At 37.2% G+C, this 19,099-nt stretch overlaps 1 protein-coding gene across 6 annotated transcripts in view; it reads left to right on the top strand.

The window, feature by feature from the left end:
* RNF170 (ring finger protein 170) overlaps positions 1 to 19,099 on the top strand; it is a 62,949-nt gene that overhangs the window by 32,886 nt on the left and 10,964 nt on the right. For all 6 annotated transcript variants that reach the window (XM_020969616.2, XM_020969619.2, XM_078149609.1 and 3 more), the window contains one exon: positions 17,551 to 17,624. In XM_020969616.2, the coding sequence (XP_020825275.1) occupies positions 17,551 to 17,624 (74 nt within the window). The remainder of the gene's footprint in view (positions 1 to 17,550; positions 17,625 to 19,099) is intronic.

Here is a 19,099-nt window from a genome sequence, read left to right as displayed (position 1 = left end):
AAATATTTTTTTTCAGCAATTAATAAATTGTAATGACTGATTTTAATTTCTTACATTCTCCTGACATTTGGCAATACTAATGGACAGTAAAATGGCAAAAAAAAAACCCCTTTGTCAGAGAAAAAGAACTTGCTTAGATAACCCATTAACTGGATTATCCATCCCTATATTCAGCTGAAGGTCCTATCAAATATGACCCTAAGGTGAAGGGCCTCAGAATATTCAATGAGATACAAAGCTTGTCAGATGCTTTAAATACAGCCTTATCCAGACAATCTGCTTTCTCATGTCTGTACTCCAATTTTGACATCATATAATAAGCATTACTATAGGTCACAAGATGTCTACATAAAACATATACAAGAATTCCCAGATTATTCACACATTAGCAGAATACAGACAGAAATGGAAGGAAAACATCTGGCTTCTCAAGCCATATGTGGCTATGATTCCTTGATGTGTGTCCGAGTTTTAGCTGGGTCTTTTTGCTACATAAATGTTTGAGAACTGTAGGCTTCTATGGCTAGTTTTGATCAGCAAATGCATGATTCCTCCTGAAATCAGCCTTGGGACAGAGAAACAACATCATACTCAAGTGTAAGGTGGCTCCAGCTGTTCCTTTCTTGTGTAGCCCAACTGGGTCACTCAGCCTGACATTCTAATAGGTTGCATGAGAAATATCTCATCTTCTTGGTCATAGTGGAAAACTGTGCTATCCTGCTACTAAGTTTCTTTATTTAGTATCTAAGTAAAAGGATAAAAAAAAATTTCAGTTCTTTTCTTTGTAACATGTTATGTATACACCTTTTCTCTCCTCTGACACTGGTACCAACCTTGTATAGGCCCTTATCATCTCACTGCTAGTTGGAGGTAGACTACTGGTTGGTCTCCCTGACTCAGTCTCCCCCTACTCCAGTCCAGCTTCCATTTAGCTGTCAAACTGATCTTCCAAAAGCACAGGTTTGACCATGTTACCTCACCCCTATTCGTTAATGTCAAGGCTTCCTATCATTTATGGAATCAAATACAAAATCTTCTTTTTGTGTTTTAAAGCCCTTCATAACCTGACACCTTCCTATGTTTCCAGTCTTATACCTTATATCTCTCAGTGTACTCTGCAGTTCAGTGACACTGGCCTCTTTTTTGTTTCTTGTACAAGACTTTCCTAGTCTCCTGATTGTACATTTTCACTGGCCATCCCCCTGCCTAGAATTCTCTCCATATCACCTTTTCCTTCTAGTTTCCTTGGCTTTCCTGGCTTCTTTTAAGTTTCAGCTAAAATCCCACTTTCTGCAAGAAGCTTTTGCCAGTCCCCTTATATACTAGAACCATCTCTCTGTTGATTACCTCCATTTTATTTGTGTGCGCGCGCATTTGTGTGTGTGTGTGTGTGTGTTTGTGTGTGTCTTATACATAGCTATTTACTGTGAGCTCATGCAGGCACTGCTTTTCATCTTTCTTTGTATCCTTAGCACATAACACAGTTCCTGGCTCATAGTAGCTATGTAATAAACACTTATTGACTTGGCATCTTTTAGTAAGAAAGGTATTTCTGAAAAATGATTGCTCCTAGAGCATTATTACCAAATATGAAAGCTATGAGACCAAATACAGAAAACAAAATATGTAAAATATGTAAGGAACTACATTTATTTACTTGACACTCACATGACCTGAGTTAATCATTGTTACCAGACTGTAGAAATAACTACTTCTCTAATTATGCATTTAAATAATACCTGCTCCTCAGCACTTAAGCACTTTTTATTTTATTTTATACTTAATATAGTAATGAAGGGCATTTCTATTTTATGGACAAGAAAACTTGAAACACAGAAACACCTCTTCTGTCACAACAGATCTGGTAGAGATCTGAAGTTTATTAATGTTTGATTACCAACCCAATTGGTTTTCTCTGAAATCATTTCCACTACGTTGTCTATAATATGAGGCTATCTTGCTCCCACCTTATAGCACAGAGATGTGAAGATAAATTTATCAAAGTACATTAAACCCTTTGGAAAATCATTAAGTAAAGCTAAGGTATTATTTCAGATAATTATACTAGTTATAATCATAGGTTAATGATAATAATAAAAGCTTGTTTGCATATAATTCTTACCTTTCGGTTGCCGTCAAGAGTACTGTAGAAATATCTCATTTATACAACATCCTTATGTTGTAGGGAGGGTTAAAATATTAAGGTATGTCTATACTAGAGGAAAAAGGATGATTTAACTTTTAATCACCTTTCAGCCAACTAACTGTGATAAAGCCAGTGTGTTTTATGGAAAGAAGGTTTGATTGTGGAGTCAGAGGACTTTGATTTGAAACCCAACTATAATATTGGGTAGCTGACATGTAAAATGGAGGGGTAAAGAGTATGACCTCTACAATCCATTTTAGCTTTGAATCTATGATCTTAGGATCTTAATCCCCATCGCTACCCTCCAAGTTCAACATTCTACATGATCCCTATAGCATTTTCCTTTGCTCAGATCAGTTCCTGTGTATTTGGTTTTTAAAGTCAAAAGTCCCAGAATATCACAGATTTTCAAAGTTGAGAGGAACCTCAGTAGCCATTTCCTCTAACCCATACTGGAACAGAGTCCCTTTCTCAACATATCTAATAAGTGGCTGTCCGGTGTTTGCTTGAAGACCTCACTGAGAGGGAATCTACCTCTGATTCCACTTTTGGATAGTTCTAATTGTTAAGAAGTTTTTCCTGAAATCAGGCCTAAATCAGCTTTTTTTTTGCTTTCTTTCTTTGTTTTTTTCCCTTTGCAGGTTCTACCTGCTGATTCTTTCCTCTGGAGCCAAACAAGTTTATTCTTTCATTATGTGCCTTTCAAATACTGGAAGACAGTTATCTTGTCTCTCAAGAATCTTCTCTTTTCACTTCAATTCCACAAGCATTTATTAAGCACTTAAGAGGTACAAGGCACTGTGTGCTAGGTGCTAAGAATAAAAAGACCAAAAAAAACCCCAGTCCTTGCCCTCAAGAAGCTTACATTTTGTAAGCTAAATATCCCCAGTTCCTTCAAATGATCCTTTTGTGGCTGTTAACATTTTTGTTGCCTTCCCCTGGTTGTTCTCCAGTCTAACCCTTTCCTTCCTAAACTGTATTCAGAACTAAACATTAGATTTTTATTTCTAGCCCTAGTCTGTTTCCTGAGTTGCATCCTACGTTGCTTACTGTCTCTTGGACATTTCAAGTTGATTGGCCCATGAGCAGATTGAAATCAACTTGTCCAAAACAAAACTCATTATCCTCACCCCTAAAACTGCCATTTTCACAAATCTCCCCATTTTGGTTGAAGATGCCACCATCTTTCTGGTCACTCACAGTCACAATCTCTGTGTCATCCTCAACTTTTCCTTCTTTCTCATCCCACAGATCTAATCAGCTGTCAAGTCTTCTCAGGTCTACCTTCCTGACATCTTTCACTTCTCTCTCCTCTTTACTTATACAGCCACAACACTAATTTAGACTATCAGCTTGTCTCATCTCATCTGATTTGAACAAAATATATGCTTATTGATTATTGTGATTGATCTACACTAGCCTTGCAAATAAGTATTCCAAAATGGCTATAAATTATGATAAATCTTTTTTAAGATCATACTCAAAATTAAGATTAAGTGGATGAGGAGAATAAAAGTAGCATACTTCCCTTTATACAAAATATTGCCACTGTGTGCTATATTAGTAGTTATGGTATTTGAAGTGAAAAGTAAAATAGATTCTTTTTCAGATGTATTTGTCAAATCTCTAAATGTTTATGTGGTATCAAAGGGGAAGAAAAATTCTTAGATTATTATGAGTTGCAGCAAAGGATAATGGGGCTTGGAGACAGAATTGAGTTCAGATTCTACCTTTTACACTTAGTAGTTGTGTGGCTTGGGGCAGATGAATTAAGCCATGGATAACCTCAGGCCATTTCCTAGGACTTGTCTACTAAGTCATGGCTGATTGGTATCTGTGTTGGTGGAAGAACCAACAGTAGGAGTTTCCTAACTGGATAAGAACTCTATATGCATATAATTTAAGTATAATGCAATGAAACTGAGCAAAAGGAACACTAAGATACTGGGGGTAAAACCCTAAAGATTGCTTTATTAGACTAAAATATTTTTTGAAGGAAAAAAGAATAAAATATGTAATCTGAATTTTATAAATAAATCTTGCCAAAGTATCTGAGAACAATAAGTCAGAATGTCTTAATAAATACAAAAGCAGGGGCAATCAGTGCTTTTTTTCTCTCACTTCTAGAACTTCTTATAATTATATGAAATTACACATTGGATTACAAAATAACAAGTTAATGTGTTACAAGGCAGTCCTGGGTCAAGAACTCCAAACCACACCATCAAACACAGAATGCAGTTAAGAGTCAAGGTCATATTACCCAATTCAGTGGAATCAGACACTCAAATTTAAAGATCTCTTGAACCCTGGCTTAATAATCTGTCTTTGAACCCCACTGCTCAAAGGAGAAACTTCTCTCTAGCTGAGTGTGCATGGTACATGCCTATAATCCCTGCTACTGAGGAAACTGAAGCTGGTAGATGACTTGAATTCAGAAGTTCAGAGTTTCAGTGAGGCTGTGGCCAGTCAGGGGTTTACATTAAGTCTGAGCACCAGGATGGTTAGCTCCTGGAGTAAGGACCCAACACGCTGCCTAAAGAGAGACAAACTGGCCCAGGTCAGAAATGGAACAGATCAAAACGTCCATGTTCATCAGAAGCAGGATCATGGCTTGTAAATAGCCACTATACTTCCAGCTTGAGTGGGTTAGGGAGACCCAATTAAAAAAAAGAGAGACACACACAAATATGTACACATGTTTGTAATAGGGATTTTGTTTTTCATTCCGTTTGGTGGGGGGAGTGGCATGGGAGGGAGAGAAGGCAGATTTTTGCTGATTGAAAAAATATTAAAAAAGAGAAATATTCCCCTCCCTCTCCTAGCACCCTGAGGAGAGATGTAGCAGACCTGCTTTGGAGACCCATTCTGTCAATTCAAGTGTCGGGGATTAGGTTTGAAGAATATCTCTAATACCTGTGCTACATGTGGGTTCTCATCTGAGATAAACATTAAGCCTCAGCATTTGTGGGGACCCACTGAAGAAATTCTCCTTCCTGGACTTCTGTTTTTAAATATCCTGGTTTTTGGCACACTAGAGAAAAATCAGCATTTTCTTTCTCTCTCTCTCTCTCTCTCTCTCTTTCTCTCTCTCTCTCTCTCTCTCTCTCTCTCTCTTTTAAGACTGCATTTGTCTACAGAGCTTGCAATACTTATATTTGTTTATTCTTGGCCCCCATAGGGGCCAAGGCTTGAGGACAGATTCTGTTATTTTGTCTTTGTATTCCCAACACATAGTAGCTACTTAGTAAATGCTTGTTAATTAATTGATTAATGTACACCGTAGACCACATGTACAGAAAGAAGAAATGGATGAGGAGTTTGGGAAGGAGATCAGAAGCTTGGATTGAGGAATTTCAGTTGCTTAGACATGTGCAAGACCTTTTGGCCTAAAGCAAAATGATTAATAAATTCTTGACTTACCTCAATGATAGTTTCATCCAGGAAAAATGGGGACATTTTAACTTTCATGGAGTAACTGGTTGCTGGAATGGAAACCATGGAGAGATGTTACCATTCTCTTTTGAAGTTTGTGACGTAGGAGAGGAAAGCTGAAAACAGTTTGACATATACCCTGGATTTGGGGAGAACAAATTTCAAAAATATAAACAAAAAATATGAACAAAAATTTAGAAATATAAAAAATATTTATTATACCTCATACCTATCAGATTGGCTATTATGACAGAAAAGGAAATGATAATGTTGGAGGGGATGTGGAAAATTAGGACACTAATGCACTATTGGGGGAGCTGTGAACTGATCTAACTATTCTGGAGAGCAATTTGGAACTATGCCCAAAGAGCTATAAAACTGTACATATCCTTTGATCCAGCAATACCATTACTCGGTGTATATCCTAAAAAGATCAGAGAAAAAGGAAAAGGACCTATATGTACAAAAATATTCATAGCAGCTCTTTTTGTGTTGGCAAAGAATAGGAAATTGAGGGGATACCCATCAATTGGAGAATGGTTGAACAAGTTGTGGTATATGATTATGATGGAATGCTGTTACGCTATAAGAAGTGACAAGCAGGATGCTTTCAGGAAAGACTTATATGAACTGATGCAAAGTGAAGTGAGCACAACCAAGATAACATTGTACACATTAACAGCAATATTGTACAATGATTAGCTATGAATGACTTCAGCAGTAGTGATCCAAGACAACTCTGAAGGGCTTTTGATGAAAAAATGCCATCCGGCTCCAGAGAAAGAACTGATTGAATCTGAATGTAGATTGAAGAAAACTTTTTAAAACTTTTATTATTTTTCTTCTTCTTTTTTTTTTGGAGGGGGGGGTTTGTGCCTTCTTTCACAACATGGCTAATATGGAAATATGTTTTGTATGAATGCACGTGTATAATCTATATCAAATTGCTTACCTTCTCAAAAAGTGGAAAAGTAGAGAATTTGGAGCTCAAAATTTTTAAAAAATGGATGTCAAAAAAACTTTACATGTAACTAGGAAAAAATAAAATAATATAATAAAAATATTTTTTTAAAAAACCAAGTATTTATTAAATGCCTGCCAGGCTGTGTGCTAGGTGCTGGAGTTATAAGGAAAGGCAAAAGACAGGCCTTACTCTCAAGGAATTTATAGTCTAAAGGAGGGAGGAGGAACAACATGCAAATAACTATGTACAAACAAGATGATTGCAGAATAAATTCAAGCTAGTTTTAGAGGGAAGGAATTACAATTAAGGAGAAATAGGAAAGACTTTTTGTAAAAGGAGGAGGTACCACATATGCTGCCCAGAATGCAAAATTTGGAATTAAAGGACCTGAATTTGATCCTGGCTCTGCTACTTTTTGTCTGTGTGAGGACAGGTAAGTTGCTTAGCCTTTCTGAGCTTCAGTTTCCTCATCTATAAAATGAAGGGGTGGGACTAGATGACCTTTAAGGTTCCTTCTATTTTTCCTTTTTAAAAAAAAATTTCATTCTAACTTATATCCTTGTGTTAATCATTTTTATATCATTTTATTATCCAAAATCTATATTCCTTGTGGAATTAAAATTTTTGAGGTACCTATTTTGGGTTCCTTCTTCTAAAACCATTTCTTTGCCTTGTAGACCTTGCTCCCTGGTCTTTTATTCTGTTGTCTCTCACTCTTAGAAATAACAATTCCTGGAGTAAGTGATACAGAGGGTGTTGTTCTACATGTAGGAATCTTCCTATGTCTCTTTTTATTTTGTTGTTTTTGGTTGTGTTTTTGGTTTATCCTTGTATTTCTGTTTGGGGAGTATTTTGAGATGCAAATAATTTCTTCAGCTGTTTGTCTTTCTAGCAGTGTTTTGAATGCTTCTTTTTAATGGAATGTCTGTCTTTTTTCGTTTATGGATAGGCTCAGATTTGCAGAGTAGGTCATCTTGGGTTGCATCTTGAGCTCCTTTGCCTTTCAGAACATATTCTATTCTCTCATGAGAACAGAATAGTCTTGTGTTAACTGAACTTTCTTTTCTTTATATTTTAAAGCCTTTCTCCTGGTTACTTACTGGTTTTGTTGTTTGTGAATAGACTAGTTAAATATAACCACTATGAGTCTTGAAGTTTTCAACATAAGAGGTTTTTGGTTTTTTCCCTGGAGGTGATCTCTACGTTCTTTTGATTGACACTGTCTTCCATGTTCAGAATTTCTGGACAATTTTCATGTATTATATCTTGCATTATGGTTCTTGACTTGTGTTTTTCAGGGAGCCCCATAATCCTTGAGTTTTTCCTACACAGCTTGTCTTTGAGAATGATATATTTTGCTTGTTTGGAGAGTATGTTTTCTTTTAATATTACTGCTTTTTGTTTTCTCTTCTTCCAAATGGCCCTTCGCTTCCATGTATTTGCATTACTAATTAGTTATCCTCTCTTTTGTTTCTTTGGTCAGACTTTCCATTATGGATTTACATTTTTCTATTCTGCCAATTATTTCTGCTATACAGGCTGTAAATTTGCTTTCATAATTCTTATTTCTCTTTTAAAGCAGGAACATCCTAATGTGGTTCCATTCTCCTTGAGAATGCTTCATCAGGTGCTGATTCATTTTCTTTTGCCTTGTAATACGTATTCATAGATGTTTGAACTCTTTCTTTTTCTCCATCTGGAGGTCATGTTTCCCTTTGCTATTAACATCTTCCCTGTTGGTTTATCTGTTTATGTTCATCATCTTTAATTGGATTCTCTTCCTCCCTAAATCTTTGGTAATTTCATCCTTTTTCCCCCTTCCTTTTCCTCTTTTGCTCACTTTCTGACTCCCTCCCCATTGATTGTAGTTTCCCTGAAGGCTAGTTCTCGAAGAGTCTCAGCTTCCTCCCACTGTGGGCAATTCACAGTTCATCATCCTAGGACTCTATCCCATGTAACTTATGGGTGGGGGGACAAAATTGGCCTCAGCTGGGTGCTGGCACTTTCCATCAGGCTTAGTGTAGTACCACATAGTCACATACGTCTTATCCACATTCTCTCTGTTTCTCAGTTTTCAGGCCAAGCTTAGCTATAATAGAGAGCATTGCCACATTGCTATTGCAGCCTGAACAAATTTCTGCTGTGTATCTCAATGGCATTGAGAGGAGAGGGGAACAAATGGGGTGGGGGCGGAGGTGGACAGGGGTAGAGTTGAGCTCTGTTGCAAGCTCATGGATGGCTTTTGCAACCTTGCTTCTGGGAGTATGGTGGGGGAGGAGGTGCTGAGTGAGGCCATTAAGGTTAGAGATTAGCCTTTTCCTTTTTTAGTTCATTGAGTTTTAACCTCCCTGAATTATAGGAATATTGCTTTATGTCGTTTGCATAATGCCTATTTTGGAGAAGTCTGAGACACTGTAAGGATCAAAGACAATGTCTGGTCTTCAGTTTTGTTGGTTATTATCCTGAAACTTCTGCAATTCACTGCAGTCTAGTTAAAAAAAAATTTAATCACAAATCCAGCCAAAAAGTATATGTCCTCCCATAATGTTGTAAGCTCCTTGAGGTCAGGAATATTGTCTTTTTTTTTTTAGTATATCTCCTAGATATAGCACAGTGCCTGCTTATAATAGATTTTTAATAGATGTTTATTGAATTGGAAGGAGCCAATCATGAAGGAGATGCATAAGAGTAAGGAAAATGGTTGCCAAAGCAAAGTATTGAGAAAATTGGAGAGGATGGGATCAGTTTCACACAAAAGAAAGGCTTTTGGGATGCCTCTTCCCCTTAGAAGGAGTCATTTGAGCAATGATAATAAGTTTTAAGGTGGAGAGTTGAAGGGACCTTTTGTTGGATGGCCTCAGTCATCTCAACAAAGGAGGCTATCATCAGTTTTAAATGTGAGGACTTGACAGTATGGCTAGAGGCTTTAGCAGAGAGAGAGATTTGGAGCAGTTATGGGAATAAGAAGGGCATTTAAGAGATGAGTAGGAGAATTTCAGAAGAATACTGAAGGCTCAAGCCATTACACACCATACATTTTTGTTCGGTGAAATCAGGTCAGTTTTGTAATTTTTCTGTAGATCAGCTTAGCTACTCAGTAGCAGGAATGCAGAAACTAGATGGTAAGGTGACCCTTGGTTGAAAGTTACTAGATCAGAAATAGCATAGGGCCTGTAGTCAAGGGATTTAGGATAGTGGTTGATCAGTTATTAAAGTGGCAGACTATATGGTAAAGGTTGAGTAAGTATGAGAGCTAGCTAGTTTTTCAGTATTTCTCATGCTTTGGCTATTTTATTGTTTATGTATTTTATTTTTCTTTGATTATATTTTATTCCATTTTAATCTAACATCTTATTGATACCTTCGTTTTTATATCATTGTCATTTCTGAATATATCTAACTCTACCAGGTGAGCTGTCTCTTTTAACAAAGAAAAATACCTAAGCAAAACCAGCTGTCAGAGGAGTCACCTTGTCTGATACCACATTCAGCAGTTTGCATTGATAGTCCCTCACCTCTCCAAAAAAGAATGATCCTTTTTCTTCTCTGGTCCCAAGACTGGTCATTTCAGTTACAGAGTTCAGCTTAATTTTAGTGTTCTTTTCATTTACACTCTTATATTCATTTTGCATATTAGTTCTCCTTACTTTACTCAGCATCAATTCATGTAGATCTCCCCAGATTTCTCAGAATTTCTCACTCATACAATCCATTATATTCACATATCTCAGTTTGTTTAGCCATTGCCCAATTGTGATGGTCATCCACTTTGTCTGTAATTTTTAGATATCATAGAAAGTGCTGTTATGAATGTTTTGGTATATATAAGATTTTTTTTCTGACTTTTATATCTTGGAATTTATGCCCAGAAGTGGAATCTCTGGGCCCAAAATAACTATAAAATGCATAAAATGCCTGGAAGTCAACCTACCATGATATACTCAAGAATTCTATAATACAGGGGGCGGAGCCAAGATGGCAGAGTAAAAGCAGTGACTTGCTTGAGCTCTGCCCCAAACCCCTCCAAATACTCACAAAAAATGGCTCTAAACAAATTCTGAAGCAGCAGAACCCACAAAAAGACAAAGTGAAACAAATTTCCAGCCCAAGACAACCTGGATGATTGATCAGAGAGGTGTATCACGCTGGGCTGGGAGCGCAGCACAGCGCAGCAGCAAACCTGGAGCAGGCCTCAGAGGACTGAATCACGGGCAGCTGTGGAGGTTTCCAGACTCCTCAATCCACCAATACCAAAGACAACTTAGCAGGTCAGTGGGAAAAGTCTGTTTCTGTCGGTGGTCAGAGAGGAAGGCGGGGTTTTAGCTCCATTCCCCAAGAGTGTGGCCCTGGGTGGGGGGGGCAGCTGCTTCCCGAGCTTCCGGCCCACAGACTGAGGGGGAATCCAGTGGCTGATCAGAGAGGGACTGCAGGGATCTCTTTGCCAGTGCTGAGGCAGGAATCTCTTGCTTTGCCCATGTGTGTGGATCTGGGTCACAGTTCTGGGCGGCAGTGCTGGGGTGAGGAGGAGCGCTGGCGTGGTGGAGCTTGTAGTGGCTGTGGAGAGGAACCCTTCCTCACAGTTACGGGACAGAAAGGAATACTTGTGGTCACGGGCCAGGAAAGGAGTAAACACCTTGCCCCTTATCATACCACCTTGGTAGAACTGAAAATTTACAGGTTCCTACAAATATCTCTGAAAACAGCTACACAAACCCCTGAAGCCTGGGACAGTACACTGTCCACATTAGAAGCAGACTCTTACCTTAACAAAGAGTTTAAAACTCAAGTAATTGGCTGGGATCATGAGCAAGCAACGCAAAAAAAGTCAGACTATATTATCTTACTTTGGTGACAAAGAAGATCAAAATATACAACCAGAAGAAGACAACAAAATCAAAGCTCTTATATCCAGAGCCTCCAAAAAAATTTTAATCAGTCCCGGGCCTTGGAAGAGCTCAAAAGGGATTTTGAGAAGAAGTAAGGGAAGTAGAGGAAAAACTGGGAAGAGAAATGAGAGTGATGCAAGAAAATCATGAAAAACAAGTCAACAGCTTGCAAAAGGAGACCCAAAAAAATACTGAAGAAAATAACACCTTGAAAAACAGCCTAACCCAAATGGCAAAAGAGGTCCAAAAAGCCAATGAGGAGAAAAATGCCCTAAAAAGAAAAATTGGCCAAATGGAAAAGGAAGTGTGACTTTATGAGAAATCAAGGCACTGTAAAACAAATCCAAAAGAATGAAAAATTAGAAAACAATGTGAAATATCTCATTGGAAAAACAACTGACCTGGAAAATAGATCCAGGAGAGAGAATTTAAAAATTATTGGACTATCTGAAAGCCATGATCAAAAAAAAGAGCCTAGACATCATCTTTCAAGAAATTATCAAGGAAAACTGCCCTGATATATTAGAACCAGAGGGCAAAATAGAAATTGAAAGAATCCACAGATCTCCTCCTGAAAGAGATCCCCAAAGGAAAACTCCTAGGAATATTGTAGCCAAATTCCAGAGTTCCCAGGTCAAGGAGAAAATATTACAAGCTGCCAGAAGGAAACAATTCAAGTACTGTGGAAACACAATCAGGATAACACAAGATTTAGCAGCTTCTACATTAAAGGACTACAGGGCATGGAATATAATATTCCGGAGGGCAAAGGAGATAGGATTACAACCAAGAATCACCTACCCAGCAAAACTGAGTATAATCCTTCAGGGGAAAAAATGGTCATTCAGTGAAATAGAGGACTTTCAAGCATTCCTGATGAAAAGACCAGAGCTGAATAGAAAATTTGACTTTCAAATACAGACTCCAGTGGAACATGAAGAGGTAAACAGGAAAGAGAAATCATAAGAGACTTATTAAGATTGAACTGTTTACATTCCTGCATGGAAAGATGATATTTATAACTCATGAGCCTTTGTCAGTATTAGGGTAGGGAGGAAAAAATTATATGATAGATAGATAGATAGATAGATAGATAGATAGATAGATAGAAAGATAGATAGATAGATAGATAGATAGATAGAGGGCACAGGGTGAGTTGAAGATTAAGGGGTCATATCTGGAGAATAAAATTAAGGGATGAGAGAGGATATACTCGGAGAAGAAAGGGAGAGGTAGAATGGGTAAATTATCTCACAAAAAAAAACAGAAAAGAAAAGTCTTTACAGTGGAGGGGAAACAGGGGAAGGTGAGAGGGAATGAGGAATCTTATTCTCATAGGATTTGGCTTAAGGAGGAATAACATACACATTCAATTGGGTATGGAAATCTGTCTTACCCTACAGGAAAATAGGGGGAGAAGGGGACAAGAGAGCAGGGGGATGATAGAGAGGAGGGCAGATTGGGAAAGGGGGTAATCAGAAGCAAATACTTCTGAGGAGGGACAGGGTCAAAAGAAAGAATAGAATAAATGGGAGGGCAGGATAGGATTAAGGGAAATAGAATTAGTTTTTCACAACATGTCTACTAAGGAAGTGTTTTGCATAACTGCACATGTACAACCTATATTGAGTTGCTTGCCTTTTCAATGAGGATGGGTGGGGAGGGAGGAAGGGAGAAAATCTGAAACCTAAAGTTTTAAAAACACATGTTTTCAAAAATAATGTTTTCACATGCAACTGGGAAATAAGAAATGCAGGAAATGGGGTACAGAAGTCTATCCTGCTCTACAGGAAAATAGAAGGGGAAGGGGATAAGAGAAGGGAGAGGGGAGAGGTAGAAGAGAAGGCAGACCAGGGGAAGGGGCAATCAGAATGCATGCCATCTTGGGGTGGGGGAGGGGTAAGAAATTTGGAACTCAAAAAGTTGTGGAAGTGAATATTGAAAACTAAAAATAAATAAATTTATATTTAAAAAAAAGAATTCTATAATACAGTTACAAAATAGGAAGTTTGGTATAGTGTATAGGGCTCTGGACTGGAATCTAGAAGCCCTTGGTTCTTATTCTGCATCACATACTTATTAGCTGTGTGACCCTGGGTAAGTCATTTAACTTTTCTATGCATAATTTTCTTTATCTGAAAATAAGGGTGTTGGAGTATCAGAGTTCCTATGACTACCTATATAAAGACATTCATTTGGAAGGATAGGTATTGCTCATGATTGGGCAGCCCCAATATGATAAAAATGATGATACTAACTAAATTAATTTGAAGATTTTAGTGCTACAGTAAGCATACTACCAAGAGGTTACTTCATAGAATTGAATTAAATAAAATAATTTCATTTGGAGGCACAGAAATCTCCTGAATTGTAAAGGAAACGTTGGGGACAAGTACTAAGGAAGGGGCAAGGGGAGGATGGAGGAGTGGAGACTAGCTCTTTCAGATCTCAACCTATATTATAAAGCAGGAATCAGCAAAATATTTGGCACTGGTTTAAAAAAGAAAAAGTAACCTAGTGGTACAGAAAAAGAACCTAAAGAAGAATCAGAAACAGTTTAATTCCAGGGCAGCCCAGCACTTAATAAGCCTAGGAACATAAACTATTAGGGGAAGGAACGATTCTCTTTAATAGCAACTCCTGGGAAAACTGCAGTGTATTTCTTCAGAAAGTGGATCAGACCAAGCATTGTATACCACATACCACAAAAAACTTCAAGGAGATACAAGACCACAAGCCATACAAGATATAAAAGACCACATTACAAAAAAATAATTAAAGGAGCATATTAGAAAATACCCTTCACAGCCAGGGTTGGAACAAAGTTCTTAACAAAACAGGGGATCAAGAAATCCCGGCTTTACCATTGGAAGGAATCTTAGAGGTCATCTAGTCCAACTCCTTCATTTTACACAGATGAAGAGCCAAGCTCAGAAAAGTTAAATGAGTGGGTCTAGTGTCACATAAATGGTGGAACCAGGGTTCAAACACAGGTCTTCTGACTCCAAATCTAGCATTCTTTCCACTGTACCACAGGTTAGAGAAGATTGTAGCAAACAAAATACACAGATTAAATTAAGTTTATCAGTCTGTCAGTATTCATTAAATATCTACTGTGTGCAAGGCACCAATGATAAATGCTGAGCATATAGAAATAAAAATGCAATAGTCCATGTCCTCAGGGGTTTACATTCTACTGGAAGAAACAACATGTCCATAAATACATAAAATTTGTATTTATGAAAAAATATAAAGTAAAGGGGGGGGCACTAGCACCTGGTGGGAACTGTGAAAGCCTGTGTGCAGTAGGTGTCTCTTGAGTAGTCATGATGAAAACAAGGGATTCTAAGAGGCAGAGATGAAATTTTGCAGAAACACAATTATTTTACCTGGGATAAGAAAGAATACTATCATTTGGGGAAAAAAATCTGCATCAGCTGTCTCTGATAAAAGTTTTATGTCAGAGATATACAGGGAATGACATAAAGAGACCATGAGCCATTGTTAGTGGTCCAAAGATATGAACATTTTTTAGGGAATAATTGTAAGCTAGCATGTGAAAGACTGCTCCCAAATTAAGCAAAGGCCACATGAAAATAACTAAAGGTTTGGCCTTATACTTACCAAATTGGGAAGATGTAAAAAGAAAGAAATAGCCAGTTTTGGAGAAGCCGTGAGAGGATTGGCATACTACGTTAATAGTCTGGTGGTGAATTATAAATTGATTCAACCATTCTGGGGGAAAAAAAACATTTGAGACTTGAGATAATTAAACTGTCTACAAGTATTTTCAAGAAGTAAGTGGGAAGAACTTAAAATACATCCACTTCAGGTGCTAATTTGGGATGTTAAATTAATTGCAGGGCTCAGTATTATACTCTTTGTATACAGCCTCTCTCCCAGCATCCATCCCTCTTCTGTCCCTCAGCATGTACAATATAGTACATGCTCAATAAATACTGGTTTACAGTTGTTTAAGTGGCTTTATTATTCTCAGGTCTCAAAGCAATAAGAAATGTTTTTTGATTTGAAGAATTGTGCTTATAGCTTTCTTTAAAAAATGTTTAAATTTTAAATTCAATAGCCCTTACATATAACCTTTCAAATACACAGAAACAGACAAAAAGATTGTACATAAAATCAGCTTTCACTATTTAGTGTAACAGACATAATTAAAATGACTCTAATAAAGTAATATAGTCTCATTTTTACCATCCTCTATTTTCTTGTTTGTGTATGTATTCTGTAATCCATTACTATAACATTAATTATTATTTACAATATAATGGAGGAGACAAAATGCAAATAAATATATACAAAACAAGCTATATACAGGATAAATAGGAAATAATTAACCAAGAAAAGGAATTAGAATTAAGAGGGGTGAGGAAAGCTTGTTATAGAAAGAGTAGGATTTTAGTTGGGACTTAAAGGAAGCCAGGGAGATCAGTAGTTGGAGTTGAGAAGGGAGAACATTCCAGGCAATGGCAGACAGCCAGAGAAAATGCCCAGAGCCAAGAGATGGAATGTCTTGTTTGTGGCACAGCCAAGAGGCCAGTGTCACTAGATCAAAGAGTGTGTGTTGGGGTGTAAGATGTAAGAAGGCTGGAAAGGTAGGAGGGAGCTAGGTCATCAAATGCTTTAAATGCCAACTAGAGCATTTTGTATTTGATCCTGGAGGCAGTAGGAAACCACTGGAGTTTATTGTAGGAGGGAGACATGATGGGACCTGTACTTTACAAAAATCGCTTTAGTGGCTGAATGCAGAATGGATTGGAGTGGGGAGAGAGTTGAGGCAGGCAGACCCACCAACAGTCTATCGCAGTAGTCTAGGCATGAGATGATGAAGACCTGTACTAGAATGGTGGCAGTGACAGAGCAGAGAAGGGGAGTACTTAAGAGATGTTGCAAAGGTGAAATCAACAGACCTTGGGAATAGATTGGATAGGAGGGTGGGGGAATTGACAGATAATGAGGTGTCTAAAATGACTTCTAGGTTGTGAGGCCGAGGGGGATTGGGAGGATGGTATTGCCCTCTAAGGAAATAGGGAAGGTGGGGAGGGGGCTGCGGGCGGGGTTTGGGGGGGAAGATAATGAGTTCCATTTTAGACACATTGAGTTTAAGATTATCTACTAGATGTCCAATTTGAGATATCTGAAAGACAGTTGGAGATGCAAAACTGGAGGTCAGCAGAAAATTTGGGACAAGATAGGTAGACATGAGAATCATCAGTATAGAGGTGGTAATTACATCTATAATTATATTCCTTTCATGTTATAATATTTTATATTTAGGTATAAAACATTTGAATTAATTTACACAAAATATTCAACCTTATAAAATTTCCTCAACAACTGTCATTTTGCAACAATATTGTTAATAAAGGTTAAATGAAGTCAATTATAATTTTGCAGAAACCTGTTCTAATATCATTTGACTGATTAACTAATTTTTCCCCTGGTAATGTTATTTTACTTGATTGTAGTGTTTTCATGGAACCAGTATGAATGTTAGGGTATCTGTAGCCTATATATAACCTAATCTTTAATTTAAATGAAAAAAAATTTAAATGTTAATTGTTGCTTAATTTGCATGTTTACTTGATTATACATGTTTAGAATAACTATTAAGTTAATTGCTAAATTTTTTGGCTGTAATAATATATATGTTTATATAGTAAGCTGGTTATCAGAGCTAGAACCAGGATGGTACCACAATGTTCTTTTCTCAAAGATATTGAAATCTAAGGGGTACTCTTCCTTCCAAGTGGTGGACAATTAGACTATCCCATACATTGAATGATTGTTTCCATTGCCTTGCCCATCACCAGAACATGACTCCTATGCCACTTTCTTCTATTGCCACATCCTCCCTGAATGACTTATGGGCCAAGCTGCCCCCTCCTAGTATGACTGCACCCACAGGGGATAGATTGACTTCTGTGGCCCCATCTCTGTCCTCCATCCCCTTCCCCTCACTCTATTGCTTCATCTGAATTTGCCCAGGGCACAAGAATTTCTAGTTACAACTCTGTTGATCATATAAAAATATATCAAACTTGAAACTGTCTCATCAAATAATAAACTTTCAACCACCTGTCATTGTTTTCTTTTACCAGGTACCTGCATTATTGCATATTGGCGATATGGTTCGTGGCTTGGGGCCATTAGTTGTCCAATCTGCAGACAAACGGTAACGTGTTGAATCCATGAAATATTTTTAATGTTAGTTTAATTTTCAAATATGTTCATTTTTGGCGGCCAAATTAACCAATTATTTTTTGTTTCGTTCACAGAACTAAATTTATCTAGTGCTTTTATTTTGCCTTTTTATTCAAGAATCAAAACTAAATACATAATCTTAATAAAACTGAATTATCCTTGAAGTCACCAAAGAAGTTAGAAGTCATTGCTGCATTATCAAAAAGAAGTTTCTAATCACGCTTAAGCATTTATATGTACACTTACTATGAACTACTTGATATGAAAAGATGACTTTTTTCTTAGTTTACTTTATAATGTGAGTAGGAGACAGAGAGTCTGAATAGCTCAAAACGACAAACAAAAAAATGTTCTGTTTTGTGACCATATTGCACTATCCAAAATAAATTGAAATTTGCATGTGACCATTGTTTTAAATTGGTTATTTGATTCTTTGTGTAAAGGAAACAAGAGTGAGGGAAGTGGCTCACTAAAATCTGCAACTTAAACTATCATGACTGAAATGTCAGCATGGTTAAGAAAGCTTTAACTGGGAGAGAAGACAGGTTGCATTATGGGGGTGATTGCATTATGATTATAACCTCATTCTTCTAATCTTTTTGGTGGGGGTTAGATGTTTTATTGACCAGGGCACCAGAGGATAAAATAACTGCTTTTTTAATTGAACAAAAGTATTAGCATATGAACTCATCTTTTGTAGGTTCACTGAGAAATAATGAGTACAACTTCAACAGCACACAAAGAGAGACTATGTACCTCATTCTGTTTATCACGTGATTTTGGTTTTCTAAGCTAGGTCTCCATACCTTCGAATTTTCATGTAGCTTAGAGATTATGAATATTTGGGGTGGTGACATCTATTAATCACTTTGTTCTTATTATGAATCACCCATGTTATGTCTAGTTATTGTATGTGACAGTTTGGTCTGGTGCAGCTTATTCGTTGGGTTCTCTAAGATATTTTGAGGTCCATATTTATTGTAATGTGGGGAAATGTCATGTTAGTCCTTGAAAAACTGAGCTTCTGACATATAATCAGAATAGCCACCAAGTTCTATCTTGAGAGGTATTCAGTAGGTGCTAGATTTGTACAGCCTGCAGTAATAGTAGTAGCACCTGACATTTATATAATGCTTTAAGGCTTACAACTTTACACTTACAACTTATACTTTATATTTGATCTCATTAATAATCTTTTAGAAATTTGACAAAGGGGTGATGAAATATTAACGATGGGATGTAAAGCAAATTAACACAAAGGAAAAGCACTATAAATGTGCTGGGGGCCACCAGAACTGAAAGTAAGAGATAAATTCTAGCATTTGAGTTCCATGACACCAGGGATTACTTTTTACATATACCTAATGAGGTAGTGTAGTGAAAATGCTTTATAAACTGTAAAGTATTCATATTAATGAGCCATGGATGTGATATGATATTTTAAAA

This window comes from Phascolarctos cinereus, unplaced genomic scaffold (genome assembly GCF_003287225.1).
Source record: "Phascolarctos cinereus isolate Bilbo 61053 unplaced genomic scaffold, phaCin_HiC Scaffold_2;HRSCAF=192, whole genome shotgun sequence".
In the NCBI taxonomy this organism is placed as follows: domain Eukaryota; kingdom Metazoa; phylum Chordata; class Mammalia; order Diprotodontia; family Phascolarctidae; genus Phascolarctos; species Phascolarctos cinereus.
This window is presented reverse-complemented; position numbering and strand designations above follow the sequence as displayed.